Source organism: Misgurnus anguillicaudatus, chromosome 7 (assembly GCF_027580225.2).
Source record: "Misgurnus anguillicaudatus chromosome 7, ASM2758022v2, whole genome shotgun sequence".
Taxonomy (NCBI): domain Eukaryota; kingdom Metazoa; phylum Chordata; class Actinopteri; order Cypriniformes; family Cobitidae; genus Misgurnus; species Misgurnus anguillicaudatus.
The window spans coordinates 21,286,058-21,313,642 of record NC_073343.2 but is presented as its reverse complement, the minus strand read 5'-3'; the positions used below and the strand labels follow the sequence as shown (position 1 = coordinate 21,313,642).

General features: G+C 38.7%; 1 protein-coding gene across 3 annotated transcripts; it reads right to left on the bottom strand.

The window, feature by feature from the left end:
* Positions 1–96: 96 nt before the first annotated feature.
* Positions 97–27,568, bottom strand: LOC129417056 (autophagy-related protein 2 homolog B). Of its 3 annotated transcripts, none has more exons than XM_073869568.1 (43): positions 27,427–27,568; positions 26,511–26,700; positions 26,234–26,396; positions 24,515–24,667; positions 24,251–24,353; positions 23,942–24,101; positions 23,472–23,651; positions 20,716–20,812; positions 20,438–20,611; positions 20,201–20,352; positions 19,894–20,005; positions 19,351–19,594; positions 18,944–19,100; positions 18,699–18,794; positions 18,313–18,501; positions 17,951–18,224; positions 17,368–17,476; positions 17,055–17,262; positions 16,703–16,845; positions 15,053–15,210; positions 13,819–13,991; positions 13,197–13,347; positions 12,898–13,097; positions 11,998–12,077; positions 11,716–11,823; positions 10,677–10,769; positions 9,807–9,877; positions 9,632–9,708; positions 9,381–9,551; positions 9,113–9,245; positions 8,734–8,936; positions 8,193–8,422; positions 7,985–8,102; positions 7,356–7,546; positions 7,124–7,226; positions 6,820–6,898; positions 6,520–6,736; positions 5,883–5,952; positions 4,101–4,183; positions 3,899–4,020; positions 3,625–3,779; positions 1,936–2,085; positions 97–1,838 (listed from the first exon to the last, which is right to left on the bottom strand). In XM_073869568.1, the coding sequence occupies exons 2-43, from the start codon at positions 26,670–26,672 to the stop codon at positions 1,608–1,610; spliced, it is 6,243 nt and encodes a 2,080-aa protein (XP_073725669.1). In that variant the 5' UTR covers positions 26,673–26,700; positions 27,427–27,568; the 3' UTR covers positions 97–1,607. The 3 variants fall into 3 exon arrangements, with proteins under 3 accessions (XP_073725669.1, XP_073725671.1, XP_073725670.1); XM_073869570.1 differs by having other exon boundaries at positions 13,197–13,344; XM_073869569.1 differs by having other exon boundaries at positions 20,438–20,608.
* Positions 27,569–27,585: the final 17 nt, after the last annotated feature.

The window sequence follows — 27,585 nt, the reverse complement described above, 5'->3', positions numbered from 1 at the left end:
GACTGGGGAGTGTTGTTGTAACACATTTTGTAGTAACATAACTATCAAACTGTGTTGTGTGTAATATGTTATATAAAATGAATAACAGCAATGATCTGCATTATTAGTTTTGGTTTTTATTTCAATCCATTTAATGCTCACTGAAATCAATAGCATACAGCACAAAGAGTCAAGTGGTGGACGTTAAATAATTTATTTCCCTTTTATTGATCATACATGCTTTTGTATAAATTGGGAAAATTACCTATACATCTATGTACAAGAACTGTTATCATCACCATTTCAAATAAAACGTACAATAAATATTAGAGGTGCCATTTAAATGAGAAATTGAGATTTTAATATCATTTTTTAGTTCATCCAAATATTAAATTGACCAAATGCTTCCCAGAAGAAACTGACTGAACATACTGTTTTGTCAAAACAGAAAGAAAAACAAAAAAATGCTTGTTTATTTGAATATTTTAACAATGCGGAAAACTACATACATGTTTTGTGTCCTTATCTTAAGAAAGATGTGCAGTATAGACTCCTGTGATGCAGCTGCTTAGGAATGTCGCCTGAGCAGCTTAATGTGTAGATTCCACAGAACTGAATGTTCATGTGATTTTACAACCCAGGGTTAAATTAATTCATGAAAATTTGACATTTAGCATAAACAACTAAGCTTGTTTTTTGACAGCCTTTCTTGCATGGATATTTTTAAAATCAATAAGTGCATATTTGGCAACTCTCAGTAGCCCACTGTAATGTGAATAATATTTTTTTTTACTTTTTAATAATAATTTAGGGTGGGCTAACCAATTTTTGAGGTGAGAGGTATCCAAATAAATTTTTACAATGTAAACATTTGAAATGGAAACAAAGCAGGCCTTATTTTCTTTATTTTATGCAAAATATAATTTCTTCGGCAAAATCAAAAAATGAAAAAAAAAAACATAATCAGGACACTTTGAGAGATTCACCTTTTGGACAGCTTAACATTACACAACAATGGTCACCAGCATTTCTTTAGAAGTGAACAAGCACTCTAGGTTATTTTTGACACATAATGGGTAAATATCGAACAGAACACAACGCTGGGTTCAAATTGACCCAATGCTGGGTTGTTTTAACCCAACTGCTGGGTTATTATTCCTCATGGTTGCATAACAACAACCCAACATTGGGTCATTTTTGACCCAGCGGTGTGTTCTGTACAGTATTTATTTACCCATTAACTGTAATATAAAGACACTACTAGAATGTTAACCGGTGGGATGAGAAAACGAATTCATTAGAGCTGTGCATCTCCAGTTATGTGATTCAATCTCTCCAGTTACTGTAGATATCATAAAGCGGTGTTAAAAAAAAGCATGAAATAAACTTTAGACTCCTCTAATGCTTCATTTGGAGGTCAAACTTTTTCTACCACAGCCTGTGATCGTCTGCCTCCAAAACATCATGAGCGCTTTATACAAAAGCATAAGCAGAAAACTGAAACTGGCCACATATCACCTTTACAGGCATTAAACACACTATTCAAAGTCAGCACGTGTACTATGGGCCGATACGTCAGCGTGAATATCATTTAAGATATGCGGGGGGCAAATTTGCGAGAGCACAGCTCATTCTTCCCCCAAGCGCCACTTCTGGGACTCTTCCTGTCGTGCGTCGGGGTGAATCTGGTTCCTCATGCCTCCCAGCACGTTGGAAGTTGCTTCTGTGGCAACGATAAGAGGTTTAACGACTGCAGGAGGAAGCTGACGCAGGACTCCGCCCACAGCGCCCGTCATGCCCCTTTGTTCATGCTCGCGTGTAGCAGTGTCATAAATAGTCAAAGCTGTATCTGTAATGCCCTGTAAACACATATTACAGTTAGATTGTGCGTTAATGTTTATACGTATACAGTCTGGAAAGTTTTACAATCATTGTATATTAGGAGGCAGGTCATACCTCTTTCACTACACTGTATGCTTTGGCTACTCCCTCTCTGAGGTCCACTGGTTGATGTGCCAGGCAGTAATGTGAGTACCGTTTAATCTTTTTACATTCATTCTCATCTGGAACTGGAGAGACCATGTCATAAGCTGTTTCAGCAGCCGCCTGGGTAAAAAACACACAAAACAATCAAAATAACAAATAAAAGATCAGGTGCTATTTATTTAATAACTGATTTATCATAATAAAAAATATTTTACACCAAAATCTAGATAAAAATTGCTTGTGTTTTCCCCAATAGGTTTTGTGACTTTAACCAAAGAAGCATAACAATATAGCGTGCTGATACACTCACCTAAAGGATTATTAGGAACACCTGTTCAATTTCTCATTAATGCAATTATCTAATCAACCAATCACATGGCAGTTGCTTCAATGCATTTAGGGGTGCGGTCCTGGTCAAGACAATCTCCTGAACTCCAAATGTCAGAATGGGAAAGAAAGGTGATTTAAGCCATTTTGAGCGTGGCATGGTTGTTGGTGCCAGACGGGCCGGTCTGAGTATTTCACAATCTGCTCAGTTACTGGGATTTTCACACACAACCATTTCTACGGTTTACAAAGAATGGTGTGAAAAGGGAAAAACATCCAGTATGCGGCAGTCCTGTGGGTGAAAATGCCTTGTTGATGCTAGAGGTCAGAAGAGAATGGGCCGACTGATTCAAGCTGAAAGAAGAACAACTTTGACTGAAATAACCACTCGTTACAACCGAGGTATGCAGCAAAGCATTTGCGAAGCCATAACACGCACAACCTTGAGGCGGATGGGCTACAACAGCAAAAGACCCAGTACCACTCATCTCCACTACAAATAGAAAAAAGAGGCTATAATTTTCACAAGCTCACTAAAATTAGACAGTTGAAGACTGGAAAAATGTTGCCTGGTCTGATGAGTCTCCATTTCTGTTGAGACATTCAGATGGTAGAGTCAGAATTGGGCGTAAACAGAATGAGAACATGGATCCATCATTCCTTGTTACCACTGTGCAGGCTGCTGGTGGTGGTGTAATAGTGTAATGGATGTTTTCTTGGCACACTTGAGGCCCCTTAGTGCCAATTGGGCATTGTTTAAATGCCACGGCCTACCTAAGCATTGTTTCTGACCATGTCCATCCCTTTATGACCACCATGTACCCACCCTCAGATGGCTACTTCCAGCAGGATAACGCACCATGTCACAAAGCTCGAATCATTTCAAATTGGTTTCTTGAACATGACAATGAGTTCACTGTACTAAAGTGGCCCCCACAGTCACCAAATCTCAACCCAATAGAGCATCTTTTGGATGTGGTGGAATAGGAGCTTTGTGCCCTGGATGTGCATCCCACAAATCTCCATCAACTGCAAGATGCTATATAATGCTATCAATATGGGCCAACATTTCTAAAGAATGCTTCATCACCTTGTTGAATCAATGCCACGTAAAATTAAGGCAGTTCTGAAGGCGAAAGGGGGTCAAACACAGTATTAGTATGATGTTCCTAATAATCCTTTAGGTGAGTGTATATAAAGAAATGACTGATATGGTCACATTTTGGAAACGTGTAAAAACAGTATTTATGCACATTAGTAACTACATCAATTACATAAAGTTTTACATGGGCAGTAAACTTTATCTTACACATACATGGTGCTGTGTTTTACCTGTATTGTTCGAACCATGCGATTGGTTAGTTCCAATGCCGCCATTGCAGTGGAGGTGCCGAAAGAGGCGGTGCCTCGCTGGAAGCCGCGTACTATTCTCCCATCCTTCCGGTACTGCTCAATGGGCAGCCACACTAGATCCTTAAAACCCTGAACTATACAGAGAGTACAACACTTCTCAACACACTGAAATTACTGGACCATTGTTCATTTACGTGGTCACAAAAAACAAAAGCCTTTCATTCACTTGGTATAATATAAAAGTGTGTTTGACCTAGCTGCACCAGGGAATGTATGGGTCCCACCCCTCCAAGAATCCCCGGCAGCTGGTTCTTCTTTATGTCATTTAGCCACTCGTTAATGGCATAAGAAAACAGCTTGTCAACACCCAACAATCTATAAAAAAACAAAGAAAAAATGAATTTATGAGCTGACTCGAATTGTTTTGTGAGATAAATTAAGATGACTGTTCTTACCCTTGTCTGTAACACAAGCGCCGTAATTTGAGTTCTGAGCAGTTTAGTTGTGTCAGTCCAATTACAATACCAGCAAATGTGCCCTGAGAAAGTAATAGCACAACATCATACCCAGAAATCATACAATTATTTAATCATATATTCTCTCAGAAAAATGTCTGGGTAATATTTTACTCAATAATCAAAAGAATAATATTAAACATATATAGCTGCAAACAGCAATTACAGGGTCAAGTCCAATAAGGGTAGAGTTTAAGACAGCAGTTTATAGAGACAGAGACATAACCTGAAAACCACGCCGACCGGGGCGGAAAACAATCCATCCGTCTCCATTGACTTTGTATTGCGAGAGGCCGCCTCCTTGTCATTTCTGGCTTATAACAAAAAACAGAACAATGCCCAAAAGCTGCTGTGTGACAAGATGCACAGCCAACAAGCCAAAAAACCCAGAAATAAGCCTGTATAAGCCATCGAGCCCAAAAAACGAGCGTTTAAAGACACAAAAGTGGAACCAGGCAACTTTTCATAGTACTCCCCTTAGTAGAACTGCGTCCACTAGGGGGAAGCGTAGTCGGGGACCCACTTAGCTTGACAGCTTAAAAAAAACGTATTTCTGGGATTTTTGGCTTGTTAGCTGTACAACTTGTCACACAGCAGCTTTTAGGCATTAATCTGTTTTTTGTCACAAGTCAGAAATGACAAGGAGGCGGCCTCCCGCAACACAAAGCCAATGGAGACGGCCGGACTGCCCCCCCCCCCAGTGGGCGTGGTCTTCAATTTTGCATAACTGCGCTCTGTCTCTATAGAACTAAGACCTCATGATTTCAGAAGAAAAAATTATGATTTTTTGGGATTTTTGGAAAATTGGTTATGTTTTATATATTTGCACCAGTAGGTGTCACTGTGACAAACTGTGCATGCACTTTCAGGCCATCATAGTGATGACATGTTTCCAGCTTCATGTCAATACACAAAAGTTTATCAATGATTTAGCCATTGGAGTGCTTTACAGCTGTAACTGGGCAAACCATGCTTTGTCATTTTGTATTTAAAATGACGGCCATGTCTATCAAGGTCCACAAATGACTTAATGGACTATGATAGCAACTGAGACAAGGACACAATTTTTAAGTTAATCCGACCAAAAGTACTGCAGTCGCAGCCAATTCAATGCAATTTATAGCCAGCAAGTGGAGCAGTCACCCCACCTTTTTTGTGTGTCCTCAGACTGTGCCCATACCACAGTGTCAAATCTGGTAATATAACATATCTTTATGAATACAAACACTAAAAAAATATGTAATGACACTCTAAGGGGGCGTGCACACCAAAGCTTTTACGCCGGCGCATGTTTTCAATTGTTTCCAATGGAAGCGTAGCGTTTTTCAAAAAAGCCATAATTACGAAGTACCAAGTTTCATGTCAATACGCCTTGTTTTTTAATGTCAAATCCGCTGGCGTGCTATATGACCGTTTACTGAAGTTATCAAAAATCCTTTAATAACTTAATCCTGAATGTCTCCAGATGCTACATACTCCATTTTATGGCAATTGGACAAACACTGTAAGAAGAGTTTGAAAAAATAGGTTAATCATATATTTTTAATAATGTCAATTGAATCGTCATTAGCCAAGGATTCTGAGGATTATAGGACGCATTAGAAGTTATAAGCTTGACCCCTTATAATATAAAGATTATATTTTTGCAATTAGTGATTTTTTTTGTAAATATATAATTGTAACTGTAAATGGTTTATAAATGGGAAGTCATTCATATCGCACCTGCTCCATTGCCATGTGTTTTCCATGGTAGTCTAATCTGATCGGCACCTCTGACGTGAATAGGAACTCTCTGAAAAACAACCATCACCAAACATTTTGTTTGCTTTAAGTAAATGATTCATAACTTCTAACTACTTGTTTGATGATTCAAACAGTTTGTTTCATGATTTAAAGGGGACATATCAGGAAAATCTGAGTTTTTCAATGTTTAAGTGCTATAATTGGGTTCCCAGTGCTTCTATCAACCCAGAAAATGTGTTAAAGATTAACCCAGTAACTTAGTTTTGGTAAACCATTTTCTGCAAGCATGTTAAAAAATAGATAATTGAAATTTGGCTCCCCTTGTGATGTCAGAAGAGGATAATACCGCCCCTTAATCTGCACTATCCAACCACGGCACTGTCATTTAGTGCAGAGATCAGCTCATTTGCATTTAAAAGGACACACCCAAAAATGGCACATTTTTGCTCACACCTACAAAGTGTCAATTTTAACAATGAATTATCTATATGGTGTTTTAAGCTAAAACTTCACATGTGTACTCTGGGGACACCAAAGATGTATTTTACACCTTTAAAAAGTCTTGTGAAATGTCCCCTTTAAGATCATTAACTAGGTTTCTCTCACGCAAACACACCTGAAGAAAATAGGTTGGTCTGTGAAAGATGAGGAAGCAGTTGTGTCTGTCTCAGCAGCACCTCCTTGGCTGCAGGTGCTGATGAAACTTGGACTGCTACGTGCTTGCGTTGGCACAGAGATGATGGGAGCGGGGTCCTGACTCGTCCCACCATTGTATTTGGAAAAACTACAGGAGACGTCAGGGCCGGGGGGCTTCTTCATTGACATGTAGAACACTGCAACACAAATCGATAAATGATTGCAGTGATAAAACACTTCATAGTCCCTCGTAGTTTGTGTTTTGCATGCTGTGCATCACCTTCTTGCTCTGGTGGAGAAAACAGTTCAACTTCTGTTGACAGACTAGTGAAGAAGTTCTTCAGAAAGAACAGAGCATCCTGTTAAACAGTTTTTACAAACATGTTAGAAAATAAACAGCACTGGTGTGCAACTTGAGACAAAACAATGGCACTGATATATGTTAAGATATGCCAGTAGTAGGTGTTTTTAAAAATTAAGGCAGTTCAAACATGCATTTAAGTTTGGGATTAGGATAAGCGCTGACTTGATTTTGTTTGTGTTGTGTACACAAAGCAGAATGTGTGGGGTGTGGTGCTCTGTACCTGGTCGATGTTCAGACGAAGGGGCATTAGAGATACACGTAGGCAGCATTCCTGAGGTGCTTGGCCCACCTCTGGACACAGATGCAGGGCTCTGATGGTCAACTAAACACATAAACACTCATTTAAGACTGTATAATTTGTGTTATGTATGGCTTATGAGTGATGCTTTAAAAACCATGCTGCAACCATCTGCAGATCAGGTGAGATATTTGATCATTATTTGTCTCTCAACATGTTGGAGTGAGCCTTCCTGGGCATCTCCTTACTGGAGTACAGGTAGAGGAACTTGTTCATCATGGAGGAGGCCAGCCTATCTCGTATCTCAAGGTCTTGCACAGAGAACACCTGTCTGGACACCGGCTGCTCTGCTGAAACACCTGCCTCTGGTGCCATCTGTGAATACACCTCATGCTGGAACCGCACCTGTACAAGATTCAAGCATAGACTGTATTAAATACGGACGTGGGGTCTGTGACGTCACCCATAGGTTTGTGAAGAGCTTTTTTGAAGCCATCACAAGGGGCGCTAAATTTCAATGCCCAATTTTTTCACATGCTTGTAGAGAATGGTTTACCAAAACTAAGTTACTGGGTTGATCTTTTACACATTTTCTAGGTTGATAGAAGCACTTATAGAAGCACAGATTTCCTTCCATACACTTGGGACCCACTTATAGCACTTAAACATGGAAAAGTCAAAAAGTTTCATGATATGTCCCCTTTAAAAAGTTTATGTGTTTGTCACTCTTAAGCATCCAGATATAGATGGAATTCAAGCGCTAAGAACAAAACACCAGTTTCCAATATAACCATATTAACCAGTATTAAGAATTTGCATCCAGTGCAAAAAATACTTTCTCACCTTACTGAGCTGAATCTCCATGAGAACATCAGCATTTCTGCTCCACCCTCCTCCAACACGGGAGCTTCTTCTGGCCTGTCTTACAGGAGTCTGTGATGGAGAACTGTGTGGAGTGCACCTACACACACACAAATCAACATACAGCTTTCTGAATTGTCATACTGCGCGCACACAGATTCATTTCTATGAAGCGAAAACTTTTCCATACCCTCGACTGCGAGCTGGCGAAGAGGAGAGTGCCCCGCCTCCAAAATCCTTTCCTCCGTAGAGATGCCAAACCACTGAGATCTCCTTGACAAGATATCTGACTTCAGGGATGGGGAAGTGAAGTGGGCCCCTATTAGAGCTGCTGCCCTCTATAGGCGCATTGAAGTAATTCTCCTTTAATAGTATGGGTTCTGAGGTCAACTTCTTTACCACAGGCTCCTCGTCCCTTTCCTGAAATACAGACCACATCTTAGAAATATGTAGCCAAGTCTGAATATTCCCATTAAAGGGACAGTACACTTTTTTTGAAAATATGCTTATTTTCCAGCTCCCCTAGAGTTAAACATTTGATTCTTACCGTTTTGGAATCCATTCAAGAGTCAAGTTTTAAATAGGAAAAATATCTGTGGTTATTTTTTAGCGCGATGCTAATGGTCTAATCAGATTCAATGGATTGTGCTAAGCTATGCTAAAAGTGCTAGCGCCAGACCCGGAGATCAGCTGAATGGATTCCAAAACGATTCCGAAATGATTTAACTCACCATTAGTTTGGAGCTGGGTGTGTCCAGAATGCAAAAGTCATCAGAATCATGTTGCAGGGAGGGAACGGGAGGAGAGATGAGTGGGGAGTGCAGGGTGGGGTATATTGGGCTTGGCTCCTGCCCCAGGTTTCCGCTCTCGTCAGGAAAAAGGAAGAGATCTGAGCGGGGTGGGTCTTGATCATGGGAGTGATTTTCATTAACACCTGCAGCAGAGATCAACAGATTCAATGGGAGGAAGACCAGTGCATTACAGCATCCTTTATGAAAGAGGTTGGATTTATTTATGTTAGCCTACTTACGGAAAAATTTAACTGGAATTGACTTAGTAACCCCATTTAAACATGGTACTACAAACATCTATCTGTGAGCAGAGTCTGACCGTTTTGCTGAAGCGTGTGAGACTGCAGGCCGTCTGTCTCCTCCATAGCATCGCTCATCAGATCCTGAAGAATCTGCTGCTCTGCCTCAGGAAGCAAAGGAGTCTGAGGCGGAGGGCGGCTTCCCGCTTCAGTCTGAATCAGCATGAAACATTCATAAACAACAGCTCAGTGCATCCTCAACAATAATAAAAAAAAAAAAAACTGTGGATAAATGATTAAATGTCGCATATAAGACTTTGAAAAAAGATTAGGTCCACCTGAACTGACCTTCACTCTCTGCTTAGTGCTTCTGCTTTTGCTCTCCAGTCCAGAAGGGGGCAGAAGATCCCCATAACTGGCTATGTACTGAATAAGGTTCATAAGAGCGGCGCAAGAGTCAGAACAGGTGCGAATGTGAATAACATCACTTGAGCAACGCAGCTCAAACCTTGGCTCCGTCTAAAGACATAAACAATATACACGGCATTAGATTCAGATGATAAAGTCAATGAGATTCATGAGGGAAAACATGTTCCTACCATTTTGCCATCTGTTCCTGGTTTCACTGCTGTGATCCTCAATTCCAGAGTGCCCATATCAACCACCTGTACATAATCTAAGACGTAAGAATACAGGAAATGTTAGTGTATAATGTCTATTATAGAAAGACACATTCTGATGCTGCATTAAACATACAGTATACAAATTCCTTACCTCGAGCCAGATTGACAGACACAGCATTGATTTTGTCAGACAAAAACAGCGCTGCCTCATCTAAAATGATTCTGTAAAAGAGAGAATGGTATGAGCAACTATACTACCCTTGTTGTTAGAATTAAAGTTTTTCAATATTTTACTGTGTTCTTACCCCAACTTAGACTAATGAATACATGCCTATCTTTTTTCAATGCGTGCACTTAATCTTTGTACAGCGCGTCGTGAATGTGTTAGCATTTAGCCTAGCCCCATTCATTCCCCAGAATCCAAACAGGGATGAATCCAGAAGCCACCAAACACTTCCATGTTTTTTCCTATTTTAAATACTGTTAGATGAGTAGTTACATGAGTAAGTATGGTGGCACAAAATAAAACGTGATACAGCAATAAAAAATGAGAACTATATTGTATGGTGGAAGAGCACCTAGTTTGCAGCAGTTCGACATCGGCGCGCAGCAACATCATCACTCCTGACTACTCCCCCTCTCACTCATCGTCAATATTACTGCACCCAAGGTCGAAGTGCAGCAAACTAAGTACTATCTGCTAAAAAAATCCCCACGTTTTATTTTGTGCCACCATACTTACTCATGTTACTCATGTAACAGTCTTTAAATCTGGAAAACATATAAGTATTTGGTGGCATCTAAATTCATCCCTGTTTGGATCCTAAAGAATGAATGGGGCTAGGCTAAATGCTAACACATTCACGACGCGCTGTACAAAGATTAAGTGCACGAATTGAAAATAAATACGTTTGTATTAATTAATCTAAGTTGAGGTAAGAACATAGTAAAATATTGAAAAACGGTGGTGTTTTCTTTTAAGTAATGGCTGGTGTAGATGTTGACATGATCCAAGCTTTACCTGAGGTTAGAGGAAGAGTGATCTAAAGATACGCTGCTGGAGATGCTAAAGGTCTCCACAGTCAACAGAGATCTCATAGGTAAGTATAAGGGTCTATAGAAAGCATAATAAAGCATAATGAATATCCATTTGCACAAATTACAAAAAAAATTACCATTTTAAGTGGAGAAATATTTATGATATTTTTTTAAACATACTAAACCATGCAGAACCATGTAACTAATTTGTTTTATAATATGACTTTAATGTTACTTTAAAATCATGGCAAATATTTACATGATAAATCATACAGTAAAATCATGGCAAATATTTACATGATAAATCATACAGTCATACTCTGTCAACACATATTTCTTACAATATGTACAGGGCAGCTGTAATTTTTAAAGGGATAGTTCAGCCAAAAATGAAAATTACCCCATGATTTAGTTCAACCAAAAACGAAAACGACTTCATGATTAACTCACCCTAAAGCCATCCTCTTATGTATATGGATCATATTTTTTCCGACAAACACAGGCGGAGTTAAATTAGAAAATGTCCTGGCTGTTTCTTTATAATGGTAATATGGCCTGGTCCAACCAGACTCTCGTACATTCATTTCATTTGTACAGAGTCTGGCCACGCTCCATTGCAAAGCGTTACTTCCGTTAAGGAGGGTCCTCTGTTGAAGTTTAAAACTATTGGATCTGCCCAGAGTCACTCAGGATCTGCCATTGGCGATCGCTAACGTGTGGTCGTGACGTATATCATGCACCGAAACTCTACAGAGCAGTCCCAGACGTAGTACTGAAGTGAAATGAAAATTAAGCGGAAGCACGTAGGAGGGCGGAGCCAGGCTAAGTAAATGGTGCTTCTGATTTGAAGCCCAAAAAGTCTGTTTACTACCATAAAGCTTGGAACAGCCAGGACTTTTTCTAATATTACTCCAATTGTGTTAATCATAAACATCAAGGATGGCTTGAGGATGAGTAACATTTTTGGCTGAACTATCTCTTTAACTGTAAAGTTTACATTGAACTATAGGTAAAGGCATCACCTGTAATCGAGAGAACAGCTCCAAAGGTGTAGGTGAAGGGTAGATGCTGAAGTTTGGGGGTTGTAGCCAAGGACTGGCTCATCTGACACATTTAAAAAGTCAACTATCAAAAGTGGACAGACAACCATAAATGTATAGCACAGATACACAGCTTTATTGTATTTTCAAATCAGATGTCAGCTCTTGTGTATCATTTCATCTTGATAGAAACTACACAAGTTGTAACAGTACAGGGGCTAAAAGCTTTTACTTTAGGTTTGCACATGGTTCTGGTTTACTACCTGATCGTACCATCCCATACTTGAAGGCACCATTCTGTGCTGAAGTGTGACCCCCCTCATGCCAACGGCTATAAGGAACTCCTATCAACACAGCAACACATATCAAGACCTCAGCAATTTTAAGAAACTTTTTTGAAAAAAAAAAGACATTCAATGGAAAAAACACCAAACTGGAAGGCATTAAACTTTATGAAAATCATAAAAAATGCTGGTGCTGGCTGGCAACTTAAAAAAAAAATGCTGGTGGGGAAAGAGTTAAACATGCTTCCAAACATATTTGATCCACACTTCAACAGTTGCACGATATAAATGTTATTTATTCATGAAAATAAACACCACAGTCTTCAATTATATTTTCATTGTGTCTTTGCTGCGTCTGTTTTGCTTGGGAACCGGGCTCTGTTGCAGCAACACTTGATTCTGAGGAACTACTTTGTTTGGCGGTAGAGTAACGGTGCATTCACAAGGGGCGTAAGCGTTAACGCTTCCCATTCACTTTCAATGGGTGACGTCATGCATTGCTGAACTGAATTGTCGATCCGTCGGCGCCGCGTCAATGCCAGAAGTTGAACATTTCTCAACTTTTCAAGCGGCAACACGTGCGTCAGCCAATCAGATTGCCTTATGCAAAAAACCTAGGCAGGGCCAACGAATTACGTTTATGGAAGACCGGAACATGTGTTGCGGCCACTGTGATTGGCCGTTGGCCACGCTTCAGACAAGCCTTCCGTCAAGCGTTAACGCTTTCGCCCGGTGTGAATGTACCGTAATATTTGTACTAAAATAATTATTTGTGTTTTATTTTATGAAACCCTGCTATCAATGCATATAAAGTAATCGTATTATAAAAGCATTAAGCCCTTATAGCTTTAATAATCTGCCCACAGTTGCTGTGGCTCACCTTGACATTGCGCTCAGTGTTGTGCGAGGAGATTTTAACAGCGACAGACAGCATGCTGTGAGGCTCCAAACTGAGTCCCTCAGAAGGAGACGCCCTCTCAGGCGCCGATTCAGACGCATACATCACGGGCTCCAGCCAATGAGGACGTGTCCTGCAGGGCAGAGTAACACTCCAGTCAGGGGCATCTCCATCCACTGAGCCTGAGGAATTCAAAAACAAAGAAAACTCAAATAACAGCCGAAATGAACAGAATTAAATAAGTATGATTACCTCATTGAGAAGAACAAAGATTTATTTACCGTGGTGATAAAGGCAAGCCTGCGATGTGTGAAAGCAGATGTAATGTTGGTCTTTGTAGCCCTCATGCTGTGTCACGCCAAACAGAGTCCCGTTTTTCACTTCTAACCAAAACTCTCCGTGTTTGTTTGGCAACACACTATTATCCTCCTGCTTGAAGTATTGCCATTAGTTAAATATGTAAGCAATGTATCAATAACTTAAATAATCGCTATTACATTATTGATCTAGTACTCTAAATAGCAACTATGCAAAGGGCAAAAATATACTACACTGAAAAAAATGATTCATTGAATTTAATAAAAAATTTTAAGGTAAGTGGTTGCAATCAATTTATTTAAGCTACATTTAAACAAAAAAGATTAGTAACAAAAAATAAAAAATAAAACTTTTGTTTAAATGTAGCTTAAATAAATTGATTGCAACCACTTACCTTAAAAAATGGATTAAATTCAATGAATAATTTTTTTCACTATAGTGGGCAACAATTTGGGACCCTATATATATTTTTTTAAGTTTTTATCAAAAATGTGGAGCAAACACATCAAGGTGGGTCGACACATCATTTAAGCTGGGTTTGCATTGGCAGCTTTCCTTCATATCTGTGTGATACCAATGTAATACCTTGATCTGTGTGTGTAGAGACAGCAGGCCGTGGTTTACAGACAAGACAATGGAGAAGAGGCTCTGTGAGTTTTTGGGCTGAATCTTACTCCTCTTCTTCCTCCTGCTCCTGTAGCCAAGCTCAGCAGGAGTGTAGTACTGCAGGGCTTCTTCTTCAGAACCACTGTCTTCCTCTACGCACACAGACAAACAAACACATAAGCATGTTTAAGGACTTAAAAGAGGCACTAAAACACCCCAGAAAACATTATCATCTGACAAACAGCATGCTGTCAAATCCAAGTCTTGGCAATGAATGTTATATTTTCATTATGTGTTGTTGTAGGGCTGGGCAGTATACAGAATATTGGTAATATATCAGTCGTCTTCTTTGCAACAAAACCTCAACCAGAAATGTACACTGGGGTCAGACATAAGCTTTCTAATCAGCTTGCATGGTAGGCAGCTGTGTATGGGAGTAAACACCTGCCTTTGAATTTTATTTATTTTCATCATACGCTGTTTGTGGTGAATGTGACTCACATGAAGCTCTGACTTACATGTAAATGTTTATTCAACTTTGCAGAAAATACAACCTGATCTCACGAAAATCCGTGTTATAGTCACGGAAAATTTGATCACTTTATCCGTGTCCATGTCACGGAATTCAGCTTTTTTCTGTGTCACTCCCACGGATTTCTCTTGTCATTATATGTATTGTTTTTGTTCATTGTTTTTTCCTATTTTCTTACCATTGTCGCTTGGGGTTGGGGTTAGAATCACTTTCTGTTACATTTTTAGACATCCTAACCCAAACCTCAACTCTAACCCCAACTACAGGCGAGAATAGTTTTAAAAGCGGAAGAAAAACATGTAGAAACCAATACATAAAAGTACATCCTAACATAAAAGTATATCCAAACCCAAACCCCAAGCGACAATGATTTGAAAATAGGAAAAAAAAACTAAGAGAAAACAATACACAAAATGACATGAGAAATTCGTGGAAGTGACACGGAAAAGATATCCGTGGTCCCGTCACGTAAAAAAAATGAATAAGTGATCACATTTTCTGTGACTATACCACGGATTTCCATAAGATCATGTTGGAAAATATTGATATATACCGTATATCGCCATTCATCAACAAAAAATATTCCTATATATTATTTTGGTCAATATCGCCCAGTCCTAATATGCGGTCTGGATAAAAAAGTGAAGGCCATGTAGGGTTTTGAATGGGATGTGCTTTTACCTTCAGGGCAGGTAGATCTGAACTGACTGAAGCTGTCTTTATTGTAGGTGTTGATGAGTTGACTGGCTACAGACAGACCAACACCATATGGGATGTTCTCCACTGTCTCCACTGGTGATGGGGCTGTGGGCTCCCATAGCAGCAGGTCATTGTTAATCCTGTCAGAGGAATAGAGAAGACTGTTGGACAAACTACATTTTTGTTTCAATTATATAAAGCAGTAACAAAGTTTTAAAGAGCACCTATTATCCAACTCACGATTTTACATTTCCTTTTCCTGAGTTACAAATCCCAAAGTATACGAATGAGCAGGTTATCATCCCAACTGAAATATCTTTTCTTAGATTACAACTAACGCAAGGATTGTAGGCAACCGTTTACTTGCACAGACAAATTAGGTAATCGTCCAATCACAACGCACTGTATAGCTGGCCAATCGGAGCACACGGCACCTTTCAGAATGATATGCTTTGTACAAAATCTATGCGTTTTAGAGAGGCAGGGCATGAAGGAGCAACAAAAATATACAGTATGTTAAAAATAATGAGTTTTTTAAACCATAAAGTTTACCATGCAAACAGAATGGGTCTCAATCACTAAGCATGCATATGCACAAATTTGTGCGCGAGATGTGCGTACAGATGTTTTCACTAACAAATCGTGATTCAACAAAAACTTTCGTATCAAAATATCTTCTAAATTAACGCAAAAATTCAAGAAAACTTAAAACCACTTGTACGCAATAATTGCGTACGCTATAATCAAATACTAGGCTATAATTATAATATGTATGATAATGTTGATATATAAAATTTACATGATTATATTTTATATTAATATTTTCTGTACAATATATTATTATATATGTGATCTATATTATTATTATATACATTATATTATACATTAGCCTACTTATTTTTACTACACATATAAAGATGATGCACGTAATGACAAATCTTCACGCTTTTCTTCTTCACTTTTTAAATCTTTATATGAAAGCGTCTGCTTATGCCTAATGTAAACGTCATGTAAATGTAATTAGAAGTCCAAACGTCAATCAATTGATTTCCTGTCTGTTTTATTGTAGATACAAATGCGAGCTCTGTCATATTAATTAAATGATATATTTGCTAACACATCCAATACTTATTTAATGTTACTCTGGTCAGTGAACAGCCTTGGCTTCCTCCAGCGACAGCAAAACCTCCCAAATAAAAAATGCAAAGCAAAACGTAACTTTACCGATAATAAATATGATCACAGATTTCTTTTCGAGCTCTTTTGCTTCTATGACAAACTGCTCTAGAATTTTCTCTGGACTAGCGCTGCGGAAAACCCTCATATGGAGCTGATTTGGGCGTGTTTAAATTACCAACATCGTGCACGCGGCCGCTCATGTAGAACACTCCAAATTCACTAACGTAAGAACAAGTATAAGAACAAACTCATGTGCGTACTATGCACGTGTTGTGATTTAGGCAGAAAGTTTTTGCGAGAAGTGTGCGTATAAATAGGAAAAACGTACGCAATTATTAGTGAATGAGAGCCATTGCATTAACCAAATACACAAATAACATTCTTTTTAGCAACATATTAGGGGTTGACACTGTATGTAAAGGTTCATCAGTGGACTAACAGTAATATTGTTACCTGTTGTGTAATTTCTCATAAAAGGCTTTATTGGGCAAAGCGAGCTGAACATTGGGAAGAAACAGCTCCAGGATGTAGCGAGAGTTGCTCATGGTTTTTTCCTGGAATTCCGTCATTTCTAACACATCTCCTGGGATTACCATCTGCATCAAAACATGACAAAATGTATAGCATAATAAATGGGATAAATCTATTTACAGATAAGCGTTTGTCACTACCCCTGCAATTTGAATGAAAGCTGTAATTTTTTTTATATACTTTCCTCGAAAAAACAATACAATTTCTCTAAACATCTGTTAAATCACTAACTTAATAACATGACTTTTATTCCAAAGAAAAAAGCAGTTTCTACCTCTTCGTTTTCATACATGACACGCCGTGAAGAGAAAGGGGAGGGCTCGGCTTTGCCAAAATCACACACGTCCTTTAGGGAGTGGGCGGCTCCTTCCTCCTCCTCTTCTTCCTCCTGTGAATGACCATCCACCCCTTCCTCCTCTTCTTCGGTTGTTACACGCTCAAGGATGGAGTGCACGGCCTTGGGGTTCACCTTCAGAACAACTCTGAACAGTAAAAGAACCAAAACTTCAGCTTCTGAACCTGGATGATTTCTACAGGTAATGTTTTATTGAACAAACTACAGATTCAGAGAGCCTAGCGCAGCATACCTGGGCCAGTCGAATTTGCCACAGTCAGAGGACGTCATGTCCTCCTCCATGGTGTTAGCTACTCGTAAGAATCTGGTTGCAGGGTGATCTTTGTCTTTTTGGAACGACCCTGGTACAGCAAATTAATAATGTTTGGCTGAAAATGTAATTGTCTTTTGTACGAGACATTGTGAATGTTACCAAATTCAGTTAAATTACTAAAATATAAAGAGTCAAGGGTCCTCCATCATAGTAAAGCTTTTTAGATTATACATTTGTGTTTTAAACTGATAATATAAAAAAGTCAATGGATCACTTTTTATCCACTTTGCTTTATCTTTAAATATGACAGGTAAAAAACTAGGTTCTGTAAAAATAAAACTTTCGAGAAGTACACCTGTATATCTTTGCAGAACTGAGTTTTCTATGTTAAAAAAAAAACAAGAAGTGAGGCTTATAAAAGTATATCTGCATCCTATATGTGGAGATCACAGCAGCAGTCAATTACCTAGACTTCCTGTCTAGTGTCAATTTACAGAACTAAACAAAAAACTTGACAATAAAAGTATCTGCGTTTAAATTATGTGAGTCTGTAAGTTATTACCACTGAGCTCTTTGAACATGAGCTCCATCTTGGTCTGTTCTGAAGAGTTTCCTCCAGTGAACTCTGTCTTGAACTCTACGTCTTCTAGCTCCAGACACAAAAGCTCTTTCTGCAGGGATTTCTTAAACCAGGGGCCCCTCTCCTGATCCGAGCGTAGATCTGGGATGGGAAACCGCACCACCAGCGCCAGCAGGGGGGCGTTTATCGTCACAGACACATGACACTGCGCTGGGTTACGACTATCGTCCAGGAAGACTTCTGCGAATGCCTTGTGCTTGTGAGGAAAACACACAACTGTGATGCAAAGGGCTACACAAGTACAACTGCTAAAGAACACAGAGTAGGGTGCTAGTGTTTCTCACCAGACTGACGTGTTTATTGTAGGATGTGTACATGTGAGACGCCATCATCTCTGTTGTAACCAGTTTCTGGGGCTGGAGCAGAGAGTTGAGCCTGTCCACGATACTGACATCACACTCAGAGCGAACTTTACCCAGCTCAACCTGCAACTCTGCCTTACGAGGTATAGCACTTAGACGTACCTGCCCGCCCTGGTGAAAACAAAATGCGTTTGTCAGAAACATTTACATTTATTTAATGGAACTATTAAATCATGATGTCAAGTAAGTAGCCTCAATTTACTTTAGAAAGACCAGGTTAAAGTAATATAGTGCTTTAGCTATATTACTCTAAGTGAAATATTACATTCAAATCTGTTAAGAAGTGTTGCATTATACTGATCAGTTACCTGCGGGCCTCTGCGTTCTGTTAGTTTGTAGAGTAGGTGGAGGCAAGTGGGATGAGGAGATTCACTACTACTGGTTGGGACGTCAAAAGTAAGAAGCTGATATTTCACACAAAAGACACAAATAATTTCAGTATTTAATCAAGGGAAACGTGCAGTCAGAATGTACTCTAAGTCAACAGTTCTATGTATGTTATGTTAGCTACAGTATGATTGTGACTTATCTTCATGTGGGTGTGTATGTGTACCTCTGTGTATTGTGCTCCACTCTGTGTAGTGCGGCTGTCAGCAGAATACAGGCACTCCAGAAGCTCCAGCTGGCTCAGGGAAAGATCAGTGTTTAGTGTCCGTACACTGGAGCTTTGGCAGTGCTCATAAGTCACTTTTAATTTCTGACCTATGAACCTGAGGAGGTAGGAAATACATTATCAAAAGTTACCCTGTATTTAGTGAAACACCTTCTTTCCAAACATTATGGATATGAGGTTCCACAAGGCTCTGTCTTCGGTCCTTTACTTTTTTTATAGTTCAAACTGAATAGTTTACCAGTTATCAGAATAAGTAAAAAAAAATTTTTTTTGTCCATTAAAAAATACTACTAAAACTTTGGATAGCTTTACATATTATTTTGTAAATTACCTTCTTATAATTTTACCTGAGATGATCATGTGGACAGGCTTGATCAAAGACAGTTCGTGATTGGATAAAACCCCCTACAGTGAGTTGATTTAAAGACAGTATACGGAAAAACTCTGAGGCCATTGGTGCAAGAGGGTTGAGGGAGGAATCTGGTGGTGGGAGAGGGTCAATATGTAGGACTGACAGACAGACGCTCCCCAATGACAGCCTGAGAACCAGCTCAGGCCTGGATTCATCACAGTGGCCCTTAGATGGATGAGCTAGAGATCACACAGAAATTAGATTCTATTGGTTAAGAAAACATAAAGGTGAACAATTCCAATAAATGCTAAGACTGAGATGAATCCCAAAGGTCCAGTTTTACAGAAAAGACAATTTAACTAAGGCCTAAACCCGACCTAATCTTAAAATGAAATTTAAACATTACTGGTGTGCATCTTGAGACAAAACAATGGCCTTTAAATATTTGTAAGCTTTTGTAAGAAGTCTAGTCTAATATGTAAAACCAGGCAATAGGGTTAGTTTAGTTTAACTCTTATTGACCATAAACGAGACTCACATGTCTGCCGAAGTAGCTTTTGGGGGAACTGAGAATCTCTGGAATGCTGTGGCATCTCATTAGTCTGTTTCTCCCTTTGTTTAGAAACATCTATGCACTCATCCCACACAGTCTTGAAAAACACAATATAAGGCACATTAAATATCTGCATATGCATCTCATCAAGTCATTGATCAATACATTTACAAAGATAATTTTTGCAGACAATTTTATTCAACAACACTTGTATTCAAATGTGTGATATGACCCTGTAAATAATATTAATAAAACAATGAGTTCACTACTAAGGTGAGCAGTGGTGACATACTGATACATTTCCAGTCGGCGACTCCCCCAGGGAAGTGGAGTAGTTGCTATTTAAAGACAAATCCAGATCCACGGTGGGTGGATCTCCAAGAGGTGGAAGAGATGACAGGCTGTGTGACATGTCCATATCAGCCATAGAGAAAAAGACATCCTCTGTCAGACCAATATAAAAAGACACATATCAGCAAAGTATACAGAAACAGAAAGCAGTGAGACTTAAACGATGTGCTGAACTAACCCCTGCTGGACACTGTTCTGGTAGTCTGACTTTCAAACAGGTCCTGGTCTGTGACTCCTGAAATGATGTCCTTCTTCATGCAGCGGTTGAGCTCCATTTGAAGGCGATATTCATCCTCTTGCTGCATAGGACGATTCTTCCTATCTTTTCCTAAAGCAGACCACTCCTGCCCTGCTAGATACACATGATAATTCAATCACACTTACTGATTGCACTGGTGCCCGTTTATGATGAAACCGTATGAGTGAATCCTGTGTGATTGAAACTACAGGTGTCACCTGAGCTGGAGAAGACACCAAACATGTCCAGTAAAAGGTGAACTTGACGTGGTGACAGTAACATGATTAGAGATTCAAACTGTCCATCGATGTCCAACTGTGAAAACCAACCATGAAACATACCAATAATTAACCACTTTTTATTATTTTTATTGAAAAGTTCACCGCAAAATGAACATTAGCCCATATTTTATTCACCCTCAAGCCACCCTAGATGTAAATCTTCTTTCAGCCATACACAGTTGAAGTTTATTACAGTTCAATTTCGCATCAAATTTATTTTTCCAAACGAAAGTGGCCCAAATCAAATGTCCTATCAAATGTGTTAATAGCTGTTCATGCTGAAAGCCAAATGACAGATCTGTGTTACCAAATAAATCAAAATGAAGCCGCAATCCACTGGTTTGTGAATGTAGATTATGTGTTAAAGGGACTTAAGCAATGAACACTGGTTCTTATTTACTAACGCACAACATGTGCGTATTCACATGAATTTATTTTTATCCTTGTTCTTATGTTAGTGAATTTGGATTGTTCTACATAACCAGCAAGGTTGGCAATTTGCATAATACACTTCCAAACCAGCTAAATATAGACCCTTTTACAGTCCACGTGATCAAATAGCCTGCACGCGCATTTTGGCAACAGAAGTAGTGTTATTCCCATTGGTTCTAACGTGGAAAAACTCAGAAAGTTTATTAAAACCGTTTCCCAAATGTCTGGTTGTTTCGTTTGGTTGCACTAATATAATCTACTAATATACGTACAGTATATATGTATCTGGCCATCTGCTAACGTCTTCTATCCACTCCACTATAGTACACAGATCTGGTAGCTGTGTTGAAAAAGCTGATAAGTCAACTTTTTAAAATAACTTTCTCTGTCTGTGTTGCTTCACTGCTGATTCTTGCCATACTTCCGTTGCCTAACTGTGCGTGCATACGTTGCCATGTCATCATTGTGTACAAACAGTAAAAGGGTCTATTAGGGCTTTCCGCACCGCTTGTCCCCAGACATTTTTGGAGCAGTTTGTCATTGAAGCAAAAGAGCTAGAAAATAAATCCTTGATCATTTATCATCTGTAAAGTTCTGTTTTGTTTTGCATTTTCAATATGGAAGGTTTTGCTGTCAGTGGAGGAAGTGAGGTGCACTGTGTGTCCTCCGGAATATGAGATGAGATAATGACTAAACCAGAGATGCGCATCTGTAAGCTCTTTAAAATAAAACAGACAGGAGACTAGGCATGTTCTGGCGGTATGATAACCTTTAGCAAATATACCATGGTTTCACGGTGTTACGGTATTGCCATTGCAACACTAAAATGTGTTATTTTCAAATGCCAGGTAAAAATAAAGCCTTTAAATTATAATATGCTTTCAAAAAATATATAAAATTTTCCTAATGTATATTAAATGTAAATATCAAATCAATCACATGACTTAATGATTTAATGAAATTTGTATAAACACAGCTCATACCTTGGAGACGGTATCACAGAACATTTTTGTGGTTTTGAAACCTTGACTGTTTAAAACCTCGCTATACCTTAAAAGCAATAACCGGCCCATGCCTACGACCTAGATCAAGTGATTGACTTTGGACTTCTCATTACATTACATTACATTACGTTTACATTAGGCATAACGCTTTCACAGAGATTTAAAAAGAGAGAAAGCAAAGTATGAAGATTTGTCATTATGTGCATCTTCTTTAGGTGTAGAAAAAATAAATGATAGCCTATATAATAATACATAACATACTGTATATAATAATAATAATAATAATAATAATAATATAATGTATAATAAAATATATGTAAATATTATATATCAACATTATTAAATGCATTATAACTATAGCCTAGTATTTGATTAGTGTTTACATGATTATTGTGTACCTGTGCTATTAGTTGTTTTAGAATGTTTTCATACATTACGAAGAAATTTTCATACGAAAGTTTTTGTTGAATCATGATTTGTCAAGACATTTCATGCACAAAGTCATGTGTATGCACACTTAGGGGGTGTGCACACCAAAGCTTTTAAACACGTCTAAAAACGCCTGAAGGACACCAAATGCCAGTTGTTTTTTCAGCTGAGCGCCAGCTTTCTTTTGGTTGCTGTGATACTTCTGCTTTGTTTATAAGTAGTTGTACGATGCGCCGGTTGGTTGTTGTGATGTTTGTACCGCACTGTGATTGGTTGGCCGTGTGAGAACTGACATTGACACGCTGAGCTTTTCACCCAAAGTTGAAAATTTTTCAACTCGCAACCGCTTAACCACTGAGCACCTGCTTTCACCGTGGAAAAAAAACAATGCTAGCTGCTGGTCATTTTGAAAAACGCCAAGCTTCCATTGGAAACAATTGAAAACATACGCTGGCTGCGGGCGTAAAAGCTTTGGTGTGCACGCCCCCTTAGTGTAAGCCTGCTAATCTCTGCAATACCTTTATATGAGCTAGAGCTAGACTATCTGTTACTGCACAGTACAGTTATTCAATATTTGAAGAATTTGCTTCCAAAATGAGATAACTCTGTTTTTACATTTCTCAAAAATCTTGTTATTTGATTGTGCATTCCAATTAGTATCAATCAAACTGCAGTTGTTGTTTTTTTTATTTAAGCCTTTATAACTAAAAAAAAACAGCTAAGTAGCACAATTAAACACAACAAAAACATGTTAACATCATAATAAACATGCTTTGACAACATTTTTAGTTATCTGGTTTTGGAACCAAATTTTCCATTTGTACCCACCTTTGCTCCTGGGATGGCTTCATTTTGCTTCAGAACCACGGACAGCTCCAGCCGACCACTAAGGCAGCCTACCTGCACTGGCTCAAATGGCATACTGGATGAAACAGGTTCTGGGAACTGGGGATGAGGCTCACAGATGATTCTTGGGTTCCAACTCGGTGAAAGCTTAGGTTCAGTTTCCTTAAAAGTGGACATATGTATTAGAATGCGTTGAAATTAGCTGGTAAACAGCAAACAATAAATGTCCTAACATTAAAGGGATAGCTAACCAAAAAATAAAAACTCTGCTAAATAGCTCTTTTAGGCTAAATAGACCGTAATATGGTCTTTTACTGATACAAGAGTGATGACAGAATTGTAATTACTGTATGAATTTCATCTTTACGTTAGGTTTATTTCTAAAAATAATAAACATAAAACTATAAAAGTCTAGGATGATTGTTTGATGACAACAGAACAAGTAATCTCACTGTTTGAGGAGGAGGTGATTTGAGGCCGGCACGTGCTGATTCTGAAAACTCATCCCAGAACACAGAGGCACCATCCAGTGTTAGATTTTTATGTGCAAATGTGGTGGGCTGATGGATATTGACACTGGAGTCCTCCATACTCTCATCACAGTAAATCATCCTATACATCACAGCATGTACAGAGAGCATGGTGACGTTTCAATTAAAAGCAATTACTGGACCAAGTCAAGATCAAAGTGAGTTAGGTAAGATTATACAGGGCACTTTTCTGAAAGCATATCATGCTGCATTAAAAAATTTTTTACTTACTTATTAATTCTGAGTTCGAGGGCAATGCCAGTTTTAGAGTTCTCGGGAACGTGCTCCATCCGTAGAACAGTATCCACGAAAGTGATCTTGACTCTTCTCAACACTAACAAAGAGATGAGGGAAACAAAAGATCATAACATATAATAACATAATGAAGAACTTTATTATGAATCCTGAATTAGAAAAGAGCAAGCTCTAACGTCTATAACTAAACATCTATAAAACAAAATGTAGAATAAACATGGTCTATGGGGAGAAGGATACCTGTGTCAATAGTCTCTGCAAACTTCTCCAGACCATCCAGAGGTTGGAAGCTCTCTCCCTGATCATCAGTGAGTCTTTGGCTTAGACACTCTTTGGCCAGCTGCATGCTGCTGGCCATGAAGCTGGACCAGTACATAGGCTCCATCCCGGACGCTGTAAATAAGTATAAAAAATATATAAACAAAAGTTTATATATAAACTGGTTTTCTACAGTGATTTGCCATTAAATGTGATTTGATCCTCATGTAGGTCGCAAAAATAGACAAACACAATGTGCATAAGCTGACAAATAATTCTAGTTTTATGAGTGTTTTTATAAAACACCCATTAAACATTCACAGTGCTGGAGGAATACATAAGTGAACCCATAGACTAAATACTTTAAAGACACACTATGCAGTTATTTTACCTTAATATAACAGCTTAAAAGTTATTTCAGTGGTAAACAAAGTCATAGTAAGGCGATAAAGCGAGAATCATGACTTGCTTTACGGCAACGACGTCACACACGTTAGGCTTGTTCGGCTTTGTGTGGCGCTGCAAGAACCGACCGCCGGATGACGTCAAAGTAACGCGAGAATGATCCGAGACGGCACTTTGACGTCATCCGGCTGTCGGTTCTTGCAGCGCTGCATGAAGTCGATCAAGCCTATAACAACAACAACTGCACGCGCAAATTTGAGACGTGAGGCTAAACGATTTAAAAGTTAAGAAAGCGCGTTCGGAAGAGAGTAGGAAGAGGAAAAGAGAATCTGACCACGTAAGGAACCGGACAAGAGTCCCACTCGGTCAGGCTTTCACTCGTTGGCGTGAGCTAAAAGACAGCACTGGATGGGATGCTGATCCGGCGATCTTGTTGATGGTCATGGACTAGTAAGTAAATCTCTCATTTGTAAACTTGTTTGCGGTCTATGTTGTATGTTGTTGCGCTTGCTTGTAGTATGTCATGCGATTATCATGACAACAGTTGTCAATATCTCACATAATTATCAGGACATAAATAAGCCTAGAGGTTGTAAATAGTGTGAACATGCACAATTTGCAAACTATTATGATAAATAGCAATAATCATGTATAGTGACATTATAACGAACAATGTTATGAGATAATGCAACGTACACAATTAACTTTGTCAAGGCATTTTGTAATGTTTACTTGTGATTTAGCTGCAATCATGTAAAACGTTTATAAGCTAGCAAACGCGGTACTTTATTATTATATGCACTCTACACTTGGAATAAACTTCTTATTATCATATTAACATCATCTGTAGTTTAGTAGACTATGCAGTAGCCTAATATTTGTATGAAATTGTGAAACATTACCTGGTCATTATCTTCGGAGTACTAGAATGGGAAATTACGACAGTTGCAAGTATTCTCCAGCGACTCTAGGGGTCGCTGTTTGACAAAAACGTCGACAATGCATAGAGCGGCTTTAATGAAAGCTAATTTGTGTAAGAAGCTGGCAAACTGTAGTTCAATTAATATAATTTGGTTAAAGGTGTGGTTTAGTGCAATTTTGATTCATTAAAAGACACTTAAACATTTTAAGATTGCTGTCCTTAAGAAGCATCAGCTCTTATGAACCATACCTCTCTAAAGATATCCGATCAAAAGTGGTAGCATCTGCACCACAAACGGTTGTAGAATGCACTAAAATGCAACCTAGACATCTGTAAAAATAAAATGCATATGTGATTGCATCAGTGTTTCTTACTCATTCGAGGTCTTGGCCTGAGCACCATCTCTAAACCCCTCACTTCCAGCGCACAGTTGTCCTGAAGCAGTGAGGCCCATGGCACAGTGAGGGAAATGGTCTTAATAAAGCCTTCACTTACTTCAAATGGAGCATCCACAGACTCCAAGATCTCATTCAGGGACTGAAATGCAAGAAACAAAGTCACTGAAATTTAATCTTTTTGATGGATTTATAATTAAGAAGCAAATGTCAAATAGGGATTTTTTGTGGCAACACCACAAAACCATAGACTTACCCATTTGTCAAGTGGCACTTGAGCCAGCGAGCCTGTGCCCTGATAGAGATCCAGACTAAGCTGGTCCAAACTTAGCTTCTCTTGGAGGAAATTGCCAAGATAACGGTGCAGCAGGTACCTGCATGCCCGCTTCTTAATAGATTCAGAAAATGGCCATGGCATCTTGACCCGTGCTTGAGTTTAGTGTGTGCTAAAACAGAAAAATCCAGGGCATTTTATTAAGCAAAAGACACATTACACACACATTAACCAGCCATAAGAGCTTTTTTGCTAGAAATATCTTAAAACTTTAGGAAGCCAGAGACTAGTGTGACTAAATAGTGCAGTTAAAATGTTGTTACTCTAAACTAATGAGGAAATGATACACTACTGTACACAGTACATAAAATGCAACAGCTTCTGCCGTTTAAAAATAGTACTGGCAACCTGACAACTTCTCACATTGTCTTACTAAATACCACACCTACAAAGTTAACAGTCTGGTTTATGTGAAAAGGGTGTTGATAGTAATGACGAGGTATAAATACAAGACCTGACTCTAGATGACAAATTCGGATACACTGATCCAAACTCTCAATCCACATCAAGTCTGAATGTCAAACAGAAAATGACAACTAATTACTACACTACACTACACTACACTACAACACAACAAAGCGTGGTGATTTTAAACAAATTTTAAAAGACTACATCTTAAGCAGTCTCGTATGCATCTGCATTTGCGTGCATAATACTGCTATCAAGAATTACAGTATTTACTGTAATGAACAGCGTTTGCGCAACTCCTTAATGTAAGTTACCGAGTTTGTTTGCCTGTCAACAATACTAGATCATGATGCAACAATAAAACATTTCAAAAGTGACAGCATGCACCGGCCTCATTCAAAATAAGATATTTTAAAGTCAAATATCTCACCTGTGTTAGAAAATAGCTGACTAACCGTTGTTCCTTAGCTTTGTGTGAACTAGCATGCTGGCTAAACACAATCCTTCAGATCTTATTCACGTTTGTCTGTTCAGCTGAAGCATCGCGTAATAATAGTATCTATATTAAACTGGAGATTGTGGGCTTTGG

Coding starts and splice junctions, on each gene's coding strand:
- LOC129417056 (XM_073869568.1), bottom strand. CDS start 26,672: ATGCCATGGCCATTTTCTGAATCTATTAAGAAGCGGGCATGCAGGTAC. Junction 15,211..16,702: donor TATGAGAAATTACACAACAG/GTAACAATATTA, acceptor TTCCTCTGACAG/GATTAACAATGACCTGCTGC. Junction 7,547..7,984: donor TGGAGATTCAGCTCAGTAAG/GTGAGAAAGTAT, acceptor AATCTTGTACAG/GTGCGGTTCCAGCATGAGGT.